A 12,466-nucleotide genomic window follows, 5' to 3' on the forward strand; every position below is an offset into this window, starting at 1 on the left:
CCATATCCATTTCTTAAGTTTTTTTGTTTATTTATTTTTTTTTTTTTTAGGTTTTTGCAAGGCAAACAGGGTTAAGTGGCTTGCCCAAGGCCACAAAGTTAGGTAATTATTAAGTGTCTGAGACCAGATTTGAACCCAGGTACTCCTGACTCCTGGGCCGATGCTTTATCCACTACGCCACCTAGCTGCCCCCATTTCTTAAGTTTTTTTAACAAAATATTATTTATATAGGTATGAAGGTTCTATGTAGATAGTGAGTTTCTAATCATTTCATTCCTTATTCCTGATCCATATTTTCCAACATATTTTTGCCATGCTCACTTAATTCCTACTTTTATGTTGAAATCCTTAAGTATCAAAGGTCATATTGAATATTTGTAGAAATTTTTTGCTGCTTTATCTTTTACAGTTATTTCATGTATCTTAAGTTCCATAAGACAGAGTGGTCAGATATCTGATGATATAATATTTCTTGTTGCCCAGATGCATGATATAACCAAGCCCAATAATTGAAGCTCTAGAGAAACTGTGAACCATTATTCCATTTAGCTACAGTTTCTCTCTATATTCTATTTTAAAGCAAAATGACATTCTCTCCCCTTCCAATACTCTTTCTCACAGTGACTTCATTAGGTCTTTTGGATTTAAATATCATCGTTATGCAGATTTCTCACAGATCTATTTTCAGTTCCATTCTCTTTTCTGCATTCAAGCCTTACATTGCTGCCTATTAGACATTTTAAACTTAGCAAAGATCTCAAGCTTAACATATTCAAGATAGAATGTATTATCTTTCCTCAAATTCTATACTCTTCCAAATGTCTCTTTCTGTCAAAGATGGCATCATACTTTTCTGTCTCCAATGTTCATAATCCTGAAATTACATTTTTTTGTCACTCTTCCTCATGATACATATTCATTTAACTACCATATCTTGCATCTGATCCCTTCTCTTTTATCATACATCCTATCTCTTGGTTCACTTCATTTCTCTTATTGCAAAAGTTCCTAATTGCTCCCCCTTCCTCAATCCTCTTCTTAGTTCAGTCTGTCCTCTGCCCAGCTGCCAAAAGTGATTTTCCTTAAGCTGAGTGTTTTATCATTCCTTGCTAAATTGTCTTCAATGGTTCTATTGCTTCTAGGATAAAATACAAACTTTATTGTTTATTTGAAGCCCTTTCCTTGACCCAAATCTATTGTTCCATCTCCATTGAATATTACTTTCTCTCACACTTTGACATTCAACCCAGAAATTTAGATTTCTCTCTTTTCTTCAAAAATAGTACTTTATCTCCTATGTCTATGCCTTTGCCCTGACCCTCACTAAGTCTCAGATGCAATTCTTCTCTGCCTCATAAAATTACTTTCTATAGTACATGAAGCATTTCTTGAATCCCTTCCCAGATTACTGCCCTTTCCCCCAATGCCAGATAATTGCTATTTATTATTTACTGCATTTTTTCTGTGTGTATGTACTTCTCTTTCTCATTAGAATTTGAAATTTTTTTCAGAGTAAGAATTTTTTTTCATTCCAGATATTTGTATCCCCAGCAAATAGCAGGTGCTTAATAAATGCTTGGTGAATTGCTTATACATATTATTACAGATAAATTCTGTCAAATTTCTGAAGGTAAATTAGTCTCAAAATTTGAGAAATTAAACCATTTCTTAAACTCCTTTTGTGAGATAAGTAAAGTCCTAATATCAAACTAAGGAAGAATAAATGAAAAGAAAATTATGGAAATATTACTCATATGGCTAGTGATGCAAAAATCCACCTAAAATCCCAACAAAAAGACTGCAGCATTACATTTAAAAATTAATTATCATGACCAAATTGAATTTATGCAAGAAATTAATGAATGGTTTACCTTTAGGAAAACAACTAACAATTATATTAATAATAAAATACCCCAATATCATTATATAAATAAAAAGTCTTTGACACAGTTCAATTCTTATTTATGCTAAAACTTAAATAATTCTTAAAGATTGGCACATAAGAGCCATTTTTAATATGAAAAAAAGTTTCTCAACCAAAATTAGCATTATTTGAAGCATTAAAATACCCATTTGCTTTCCTAGTAGGTATAAGAATGCCCTCTTTCCCCAATCATATTTGATAAATACTCCAGAAATTCCAGTGATAGCAGTAAAACAAGAAATTAAAGGCAAAACTAAAGAGGAAATTATGAATTGCTTACATATAAAATGCCAGAAAATCAGTAAAGAAATTTACAAAAATTAGGAGATACAAAATCTTCAAAAATCATCAAAATTTCTGTATAGCTCCAAAGCACATGACCAGTGGGGTAAAGAGACTAGACATCCTCTCAGATCTTCAGAACCTCTTAAACCTCTCCAAAATAAGAATTATATCCAAGAAATAAATTGGCAAGAATCTTAACAAGGCAACAACCTAGAAAACTAAGAGCAAAGCAGGTTAATACCCAAGGAGCTCATTCAGCAACCTTTTCCCTTCCGGCCATGACACCCGAACTGGGTGTTATATGAATTAATTTATAGATTCGCAACTTCCTCATTCTGCTTCCCCTCCCTGCTCCTTAAAATGCCAAAAGCCAAAAAGTGTTGAAATTAAAAAAACAAAAAAAAATTGAATCACTTTTATAAAGAAAACCAAACTGAACAAACATTTGTCTTATAAATGCCCTTGATAACAGAAATAATACAAAGGTAAACAAGTAAAGGAAGGAAGAGGAAAGGTAACAAAATTAATTACCCCCAGAAAATAAAGGGGAAAATATTCAAAAAGCAAATGATACCTTTGTATTTAAAAACAAACACTAGTTCAAGATGACAAGAGAAAGAGAGACCATTAAGAGATTTTTTTTCCCTCAGTGTACACAAGGAGACATAAAAGTCAAATGGTAGTGATGATATGTTGTATATTATGCTTTACCTCACCTCCAGGTGAATCAGTGCTTTCTGTTGGACTAAATTATAGAATGGAATAGTGTGTAAAAGAATATTTTGGCATAGCACCATGTGAAATGCCCTAATCAAGTCAAAGGTAACAGTGAAGGGAAATAACTCCTGATCAACCCTCAGGAACAACTGGGCCTACTTTGATTGGATAAACTGGCTAAGAAAGAGACTAAAACAAGGGAGGGAAAAAGTGGAAGCCTTGATTCAGTAATAGGAGATAAAAACTTACATGAGTTTGACCTTAATGGAAAATTAAGCTAAACATGGTGTTAATCTCTAGAGTTGTCCTAATAAAGGACAAACACTAGACTCCAGAGTTGGTCTCAAGAAAGAACAAACAGAATTAGGTAAACATACACATATGTTAAATTTCTCTAAACTTACTGTTGATGCATGTGTGCATTGGGACTCAATTAGAAAATTGGACCCCGAAATTGAGTTTTAGAGAGGAATCCTTATATAATTTCACTATCAGAAAGCAGAATTTTAAAAAGTCACTTCTGGCTTGTCCATCAAGAAGACCACCCTCACTTGAGAATGGAAGTTGGTATTAAACATTCCCATTAGGTTAAGAGGAATGCAAATTAGAAGAACTCTTTCCCAATTCAGGACCTAGCCTTATTAGTTTTGCTTAAGACCTCCATAAAATGTGTGACTCTCCCCCACCCTACTCAGGTTGGTGCCATTCAGTAACTATTGATACAATGAGGAGAATTCGTATTTTTATTAGAGGAGGAAAAAAAACAGATAAAATTATATTTGTTTTTTAGGTTATATCAAGAGAGCATTTCACTGAAGAACTCTCCTATGGAGGAAGAGTGATATTCTATAATTAGAAAACTGCATAGATTTTTGCTTAGAGAAATTACTTATACTATCTCAGGTTAAAGGGAATTAGAGCTTTTGAGGCTGACACGAAGAAGATTATGAGGGCATGGACTCAGAAAGGAAATTTTATAGCTAATGGAAGAAAAGCGATCATGGAAAAAGGAAAAGTTAGTAATTAATTGTAAATATAGGGAGAGGAAAAAACCTTCCATGGGGCAAGATTCCTGTTTTCTTTATCACTTGGAAAAAACTGATAATTTTAAGAGTGAAGCACAGATGCCCAGGGAGCAAGATCTCTAAAGCATTAACATAGAAATAGTTTATAAGAGGGAACTCAAAACTATTATCTTAGAATAAGCTTTAATTCCATTAGAAATATAGAGACAAGTAAAGGTATAAATAAGAATAAAGATCATGAATAAAAATAATAAAATGATATATATAGTATAAAATAATATAATAATAAAATGAATAAAAATAGAAGAGAACTAATGAAATAAAAAAGGCTAAGATCCTTTAGAGCAAACTTGAAAAGGACTTGTCAAAGACTCAACACAAAAATATATTCAAATAGTACAGAAAATTAAATTTTAAAAATTAAGAAAACAAGTTGAAAGAGAGGAAGGGGAATTTTGCTTGCCTATGATATAAGAAAAAGTAGGAAAAATTAAAAAAAACTAGAGAAAAGAGAAAAACTAGGCAAAGAGGTGACAGATTGAAGATGAGGAGAGGAGAGCTCATTGTAGTAAAGTTACCTTAAAATAGATAAAAAGTACAGTAACTGAAGAGACATAGTACTCTCTTTACCAAAGAGGAACTTAATTCTAAAAAAGAATATCAATAATATATGGTACAAATAGAGCAAAATATAAACATCACTCATAACTTTAAACATGAATGGATTAAAAATCCTAATAGAATGACTGAGTGATATATCAGGAAACTCACAATCTGTTAAAAAGAAACATAAATAAAAAACTGATATACCACAATAAAAAATGAAAGAATAGGTCAAAATGAATTGTGTATCAGCTGAATCCAAAAACAAAAAAAAAGCAAGAGTTGCAGTCATTATAGCAGCTAAAGCAAAAGCAGTATTCAAAACATAAAAAGAAATAAGTAAGAAAAATACATTAGTCAAAAGGAGCCAAACAACAAAACAATAACAGTATTATATGCATCAAAGGCTGTCACATTTAAATTTAGAAATGAATAAACATAGCTTAATTATAATCAGACATCCACTTTTAACACTCTTTTCACAGGACATTTTAATGCCCCTCTCAGTTCAGGACAATTTTAACTGAAATATAAACAAAAGGGAAATTGAGAATTAAATGCCTAAGAAAATAGAATTAAAAGACATACCATTTTCCAAATGAGAATGCTAAGGAATACATATATTTCTTATCACAATATGAAAATTTTACAAAAATTCACTATGTATCAGGACATAGATTTATTGCAAACAAGTGTTAAAAAAGACCAAAACAGAAAATTTCTTTAATAAACTACATAATTCAATAAAAATGGGAATCAGTTCAGGGAAAACAAACAAAAGGACAGTTATCAGTTAAAATTCAAAACAATAAATGAGTCAGAGAACTAATGATAAAAACAATGACTACATATGTGAAAGAAAATTATAGTGATGAAATAGTATACCAAAATTTTTTGTGTGCACATAAAGGAGTCCTAAAAGGAAATTTTTACACCTAAATACCTACCTTGATAAAATAGAAAAAAAAAAAAAGGATTAATAAACCAAATGTGCATTTTAAAAAAATCAGACAGCCTGAACAAATCTTAATAAGAAGCACACAAAACATAAAGTTTTAAAAATTAGAGTCAAAGTAGATAAACTGGCTACCCCCCCCCCCCAAAAGACAACAAATGATTGTTGCTATTCCTTCAATTTCTCTTTTCTTTTTTTTTAAATTTTTGCAAGGCAATGGGGTTAAGTGGCTTGCCCAAGACCACACAGCTAGGTAATTATTAAGTGTCTGAGGCCAGTTTTGACTCCTGACTCCAGGGCTGGTGCTCTAGCTGCTGCGCCACCTAGCCACCCCTATTCCTTCATTTTCAAAGAGGACCAGTAACATTACAGGGTGATAGCTTGACTTGTGCATGAAATTGGATTTAAGTAAGACAGAAAGCCTTACTGTCTCTTCCTAAGTCATTGAAGTATAGTAACAAGACAAAAATCAAGATAACTGACAGTTTATGACCTTGCTTGGCATTTTAGGTGCTTGACCAAGCCCTAAACACTTCATGGTTCCTGCTTCAACTGCCTTCATGGTCCATGTAACAAATTTTTCTCATTTGTCCATTCCTTGAGGGGAAAATTTCACATGCTTAGGGTAGACATCCCTCTAATTCACCAACTGGATTAAAATCTATCAATTATCTTCAAACTGATTTAGCCCATCTGCTGAGATGGTTTCTAGGGTGACTGCTGCACATGCTACAATTTCTTGAAGCCGCATGTGAGTATTAGATGAATCGGGTAGATACCAAAGGAGAATGAGCAAACTTGAAAAGGACTTGTCAAAGACTTAACACAAAAATAAATTGAAAATTCTTTGATAATCTCAATATATACTTAAAAGCCTTTAAGAAAGTACAATAGTCATTAATACTAATTTAAAAAAAACAAATACTGTAAAATATAGGCCTTGAGAGATATTTAAAAAACCATAAAAATATGTAAAATCAAAAGCAGTTAAGTTTCTATAGAAGTATACATGCATAATTTGAAATTATTTTAAAAATATGACTACATTCAAGGCAGGGAGATGACTCTGTGGATAGAGTACCAGTCCTGGAGTCAGGAGAACCTAAATTCAAATGGGGCCTCAAACACTTGATACTTTTGTAGCTGTGACCTTGTACAAGTTGCTTGATCTCATTGCCTTGCAAAAACTAAATATACATACATACATATGTGTGAATATATATATATATATATATATATATATAACTGTATTCTATTCTAAATGTGTAATTACTAATTCTTTACATGTTTAGAGTTTGTTGTAGTCAATTTAAAGTTTTGTATATCATTTTCTTGGAGATTCACTGATTTTTCTAATGATTGTCAAAAACTCTTACCAAATAGTAATAATTTTTTTAAAAAGACAAAATCATATAAAAAATCATCATGCCTAGGATACCTTCTGACTGATAGGACTCTAGAAATTTATATTGAGTTCTCCTGTTACCTATTTTCTTCCTGGTCTTCATATATTCCAGAGAGATAAAATAAAGGTATAAAAAGAGTCACAGGGGGCAGCTAGGTGGCATGGTGGATAAAGCACCGGCCCTGGAGTCAGGAGTACCTGGGTTCAAATCCAGTCTCAGACACTTAATAATTACCTAGCTGTGTGGCCTTGGGCAAGCCACTTAACCCCATTTGCCTTGCAAAAAACCTAAAAATAGATAGATAGATAGATAGATAGATAGATAGATAGATAGATAGATAGATAGATATAGTGATGCAAAACAGAATCCTACATTAGCCAATAGGATGAAGGAAGGAAGGGAAGGAGAAAATATACTTTATTTTTCATTATGAGTCTTTTGGAAGCATGGTTAGTCATTGTATTCTTCAGAATTACTAAGTCTTTCAGAACTAATTAGCTTTCCAATATTATTGTTATTATATAAATTGTGCTCTTGACTGCTCATTTCTGTGATGATTTAAAGAGATTTGGGTGATTTAATTATTAATAAGGCCAGTATGTTACTAATAAAAGGTCATTTTGCCATTTCTCTTAGACCAGGTACCCCTCTCATGGTGGTGGTCTCCCAGTTTATATGTCCTTAGAAGAGCAGGTGTCCCAGACAGGTGTCTAATCATTTCTCATTGGTTAATACAATGGCAGATGAACTATCTTGGGGTACTTAGGTCAAGAGACATCATTTTCCATATCATTTGTTAAGACAAAAACCAGAATACAGAATTTCTTTTATGTGTCTATTAAGATCTGGACCTGGGTAAATCTTTAAGAGAGATTTCCCATACTAATTGATGTCTAGATGAAGAAGTAGGAAAAAAATGGGGGGGAAACCTTGGTCCTCATACAATAATTAATTATTAAATATAAGAAATATTTATTTCTCATGCTTCATTCTGCATTAGTTTATATAAATCTTCCCAGATATTTTGGACATTCCCCTTCATTATTCATTCCTCCTGTAAGATAGAATTCCATCTTATTCCAATACATGTTCAGCTCTTCCCCTTTAAGGGACATTCCCTCAGTTTCCAGTTTTTGCCACCACAAAAAGAACTGCTACATTTTTATATATCTGGGCCCTTTTTTATTTGATCTCATAGGGTTAGTCTTAGTAGGGATATCACTAGGTCAAAAGATCTTCACTGTTTAATGGCTCTTTGAGCATACTTCCAAATTGCTTTTCAGACTGGTTAAAATTATTTCCAAGTCCAACAGTGCAACTATTAAAATATCTCTCATTTTCCTTTTTTTCATTAAAAATACCTGTCATTTTCAATCATCTAATCTGATTAGTGTGATTTGGTAACTCACAGTTGTTTTAATTTGATTTAGATCATTTTTTCACATGGCTCTTGATCAACTTTTGCTTTCTTACTCTTAAAACATCCAGTTCATTTTCTTCAACTGCTTAATGATGGTTATGCTGCTGTTTTTGCTGCTGCTCCTAATTAACATTAATATAGTGCTTACTATATGCTAGACCCTGTGCTAAATGCTTTACAGTTATTATCTTATTTGATTCTCAAAACAACTGAGAGGTAGAGGCTGTTATTATATCCATTTTACAGTGAAGAAAACTGAGTCAGAGGTTAAGTGACTTGCCTAGAATCACAGAACTTGTAAGTATCTGAGACCAGATTTGAACCCAGGTCTTTCTGACTCCAGTTCTTGTGCTTCTGCCACTAAACTGCCTGGCTAACAACATGTCCAGGATACACCTGCTGTGACAAATTTTGGGGAAGGCATAGGCAAGAATTGGAGAGAATGAATAATAAATATAATTAGTTGCAGTTTGCATCCTTGGAGATTGGAGATTCATCCAAATTGATGAAACCACAGCTCAATTTGTGTATTTGAGAGAGTAATTTATTAGATGAAGGGGTGAGAGTGGGGTGGACATTTTCCTAGTGAGGAACATTATGAACAAATATAGGCAACAGTCTGTCAGCAGTCATTGATTATATACTTATTATGAGCCAAGCACTGTACTGAGAGTTAGTCAGCATTTCTAATATGGGAGATGGACATCTTAAAACTATTTGATATCAGGAATTTTTTAAATTACCTTTTGTAAATTTCCATCTTTGATAATAGAAAACATAAATCTCTTATCAATTTACTGAAATACTATCCTAAAATGAACTGCTTTTTGCGTGTTAAGGGCAGTTTATGATCATGCATAAATGGCCATTATAGTATTAATTGTAACTTTATCCTTCATAATCTAAATTCAGTGATAGTTTGGCAATGTAATTTTCCATCTATACTTAAATAAAATCTTTTTGATTGGTATCTTATATCCTGATAGTTGCCCTTTAAAGTAGATTTTATTTTCTTACATTGCTTAAAAGATCTATAAATCTCTACAATTCTGTTAAGGAAAGATAAATGTGTAGTAGTTAAAAGATATTATACTGTTCAACTTGAAGTGACCCATTAAGGATTTGAAAGTAGTATAAAATTTGAAGTCTGCCTTAAATTTTGATCTGTCTTAACCCTGCCTTATGTGAACTGTTCAGGGCTAATCTTTCAAATTTTGTTTTAATGGCACAAATATGCCTTGTATCTACATTTCTATAAAGAAATTTCTGTCAGGTCAAAATAAAGTAGACATTGTGTGATCCACTTTTTAGGAATGCAGATGCTTGATTTTGAATGTATGCTTATCTCAATTTATTCTTCCAACAAATGAAACTACTTCCATATTTATGACCTGAAAATGGAGATAGACCTGATTTCCACTGAATTTGGAGTGCAGTGCAGATGACATACATGTGATAACTTACCAAGTTAACAACCTCAGAGTGCAAAGGTTTATGGATCTAGTCAGTTGTTCTAAAGTGCTTTCTTTCCCATGCTTCAGCCATTGGGTGGTTTCTTTGTAGGCCAGAATGTGTACTGTTCCCAGACAGTGCCTAGTTATTGCTTATTATTTCCTTTTGGATCCACTCTCCCAATTCTCTCATGCCCTACAGTTAAAGTTTGAAACATGTGTCCTGGCTTAATTTTTATTGCCTACAGTTCTGCATCTTTTTGAGGGGGTCTTAAACATTTGCATATTTTTTGGCATAGGATAAATGCATTTCATGACTTTGCTCACTCATCAGTGTTTACCATTTTGTAAAACCTAACTCACAACGTGGTGTTTTTGAAATTGTATTATTAGGCACTCTAAAGCCTAATGCAAAACAAAAGCCAAAAACAGACTCTTTTTTTCCCCCTCTCTAATATTCTCTAGCAATGAATATATTTTCAGATTTGTGGCATCCATCTTTCTCTACCCATTCAACTAATAATTGAATTTCTGAATGGAAGCAGGAATTATCATCTTTGTGAGATTGCTTTCTACCTAAAGATCATGTTTTTCTCAAAATCAGGAAGATAATACTTTAATCACTTAACATAATTCCACTTTTCAATTCTATGTGAGTCATCTTGGATATGTTTATAGCAGAAAACTTTCTTTAAAGAAATTTAATTTGGCATTCAGATTTGGTCCTCAGTGTGAAATTGAATGAAGAGTTAACTGTGAAGGTTAGACAGTTGTCAAGGAAAATTTAAGTTGGAGCGGGATTTCAAGGAATAGGCATTCAGTACAACTAACCACAAATCATATCACTATGGGAATAGAACATTTCTGACAAGTAGTTGTCCAATCTCTGAAGACATTTAGTGAAGAGCAGCTGATTTCCTCCTAAGACAATCCATTCTCCTATTGGGTACCTCTAATGATTGAATTGTTCTTTTTTTGTTCCCTATCTCTCAACCAAGCCCAAATGCCTCTGGATTTGTTCTCATTATTTCTAGTTCTGCTCTCTGGATCCAGGCAGAGCAAGTTTAATCCATTTTCTATGTGATAGAGCATAACTATGGTATTTCCCTATATCTTTTTTTGGCTGAGTCCATTTCTGTAACCTTTATCTAAATGGTCATCCAGAGACTCCTCTACCTAAAAACTTCCAGTGAGGAAGAATCTATTATCTCCCAAAGTAGCCCATCCTACTTTGGGACATTTCTAATTGCCTAAGATTTTTTCCCCTGACATCAAGCCTCTGTAACTTCCAATCTCCAGATCCAAGAAAATCACTTCTATTTCATCTCCCAAAGCTGTCCTGCTAATGTTCTTCCTTATCCTGAGATTATGACCTGGAACCACATTGAACAATGCAAGAATTCTTGTCCCAGTTGTCTCCAAGGGTACTCTTTAATCTCCTTCTGACCAGTTTTCCCACCCCCCCTTACTTACTATCTGTGTTCTGAGGGCTCTATAAGTCATCACAGCCAATTCAGTTGTTCCCAAGGCCTGCTGCTGACTTGTTAGGACACAGCCTGTACTAGTGCTAACCCTAAGCTGCACTCCACTTTCATCTCAGTGAGACAGATCTTTTCTGTGGACCTTCTAAGTTATCTTGGACTAGAAAAGTGTTTCACCCTGATCTTTTGTTGGTTCTACTCTTCAGAATTCTTTTTGGATTTTGTTTGGAGGGGGATTTGGGAAAGCTCCAACAAGTTCCTGCCTTTATTCCACTATCTTGGCTCTTCCTAGAAATGGAAAGTAAGTGGAGAACCATTTTCTCTTCTGTGTGTTCAACTTTAATGAACTGCTGCACTGTCTCAGCCTTCAGAGGAAGATAATCAGAGGTCTTCCACTTGCCTTCTAATTTGTTTTGCATTTCTTCTGCCTGATCTTATGAAGAGGAGAGGCATCTTCTACTTAATGATTACTATCCAACTAATATCCAATTAATATCCAATTGTACATACTTAGCACTTAATCATTTCCTACAGATCCCAGTGATTCTGAACTCCCATAGGTCATCATCCAAACCCCCTCCTTTCACTATTCCTTATTCCCATCCCCCTCTATTATCTCAACCCAAAATCTCCACCACCTCACCCTTTCCTCTATGCCTTCTGTAATGCCTGTTCTGTAGGCAATAAACTTGCCTTCATCTTAAATATTTTCCTGTCCTGGCAGTCATTAAGACCTATCTGTTTACCCTTTCCAGTGCTGGCTGCACTTTCTTTCTTTCACTGCTTGAGGCAATGGAATCAGAACACTTTTTGCTCCCTATTACCACTTCAGGGGTCTCTACTTTGTTTTTGAGCCTAGGGGTTTTGTGGATTACTTTCATAATTATTGGTTTTTAGCTCTCTGTTGGCATGAAGAACTACATGTTTTCCCTACAAGAAAGTTGCTATTGTTTCTTTAATGATGACATCATGATGATATTAAATTAACATGCCATTATTTTTACAAACAATTTAGTCTGATTCCTTAAATGGTAATGCCATTTCCAGGAAACATGTTAATCAGCTTAACAATTATCCTTTGTTTTCTAAAATGTTGTTATTTCCTACTTTTCCTAGGTTTCCACTGTATCCAAAAGGAGGAGAGAAGTTGCAATTTGATTATGGTGTCTATCTTCTGAATAAAAATATAGCACAGGTAA

General features: G+C 33.6%; 1 protein-coding gene across 3 annotated transcripts in view; it reads left to right on the forward strand.

Moving 5' to 3' along the window:
• UVRAG (UV radiation resistance associated) overlaps positions 1 to 12,466 on the forward strand; it is a 383,712-nt gene that overhangs the window by 266,840 nt on the left and 104,406 nt on the right. For all 3 annotated transcript variants that reach the window (XM_074216910.1, XM_074216911.1, XM_074216912.1), the window contains one exon: positions 12,384 to 12,462. In XM_074216910.1, the coding sequence (XP_074073011.1) occupies positions 12,384 to 12,462 (79 nt within the window). The remainder of the gene's footprint in view (positions 1 to 12,383; positions 12,463 to 12,466) is intronic.

Source organism: Macrotis lagotis, chromosome 1, assembly GCF_037893015.1.
Source record: "Macrotis lagotis isolate mMagLag1 chromosome 1, bilby.v1.9.chrom.fasta, whole genome shotgun sequence".
Classification (NCBI taxonomy): Eukaryota; Metazoa; Chordata; class Mammalia; order Peramelemorphia; family Peramelidae; genus Macrotis; species Macrotis lagotis.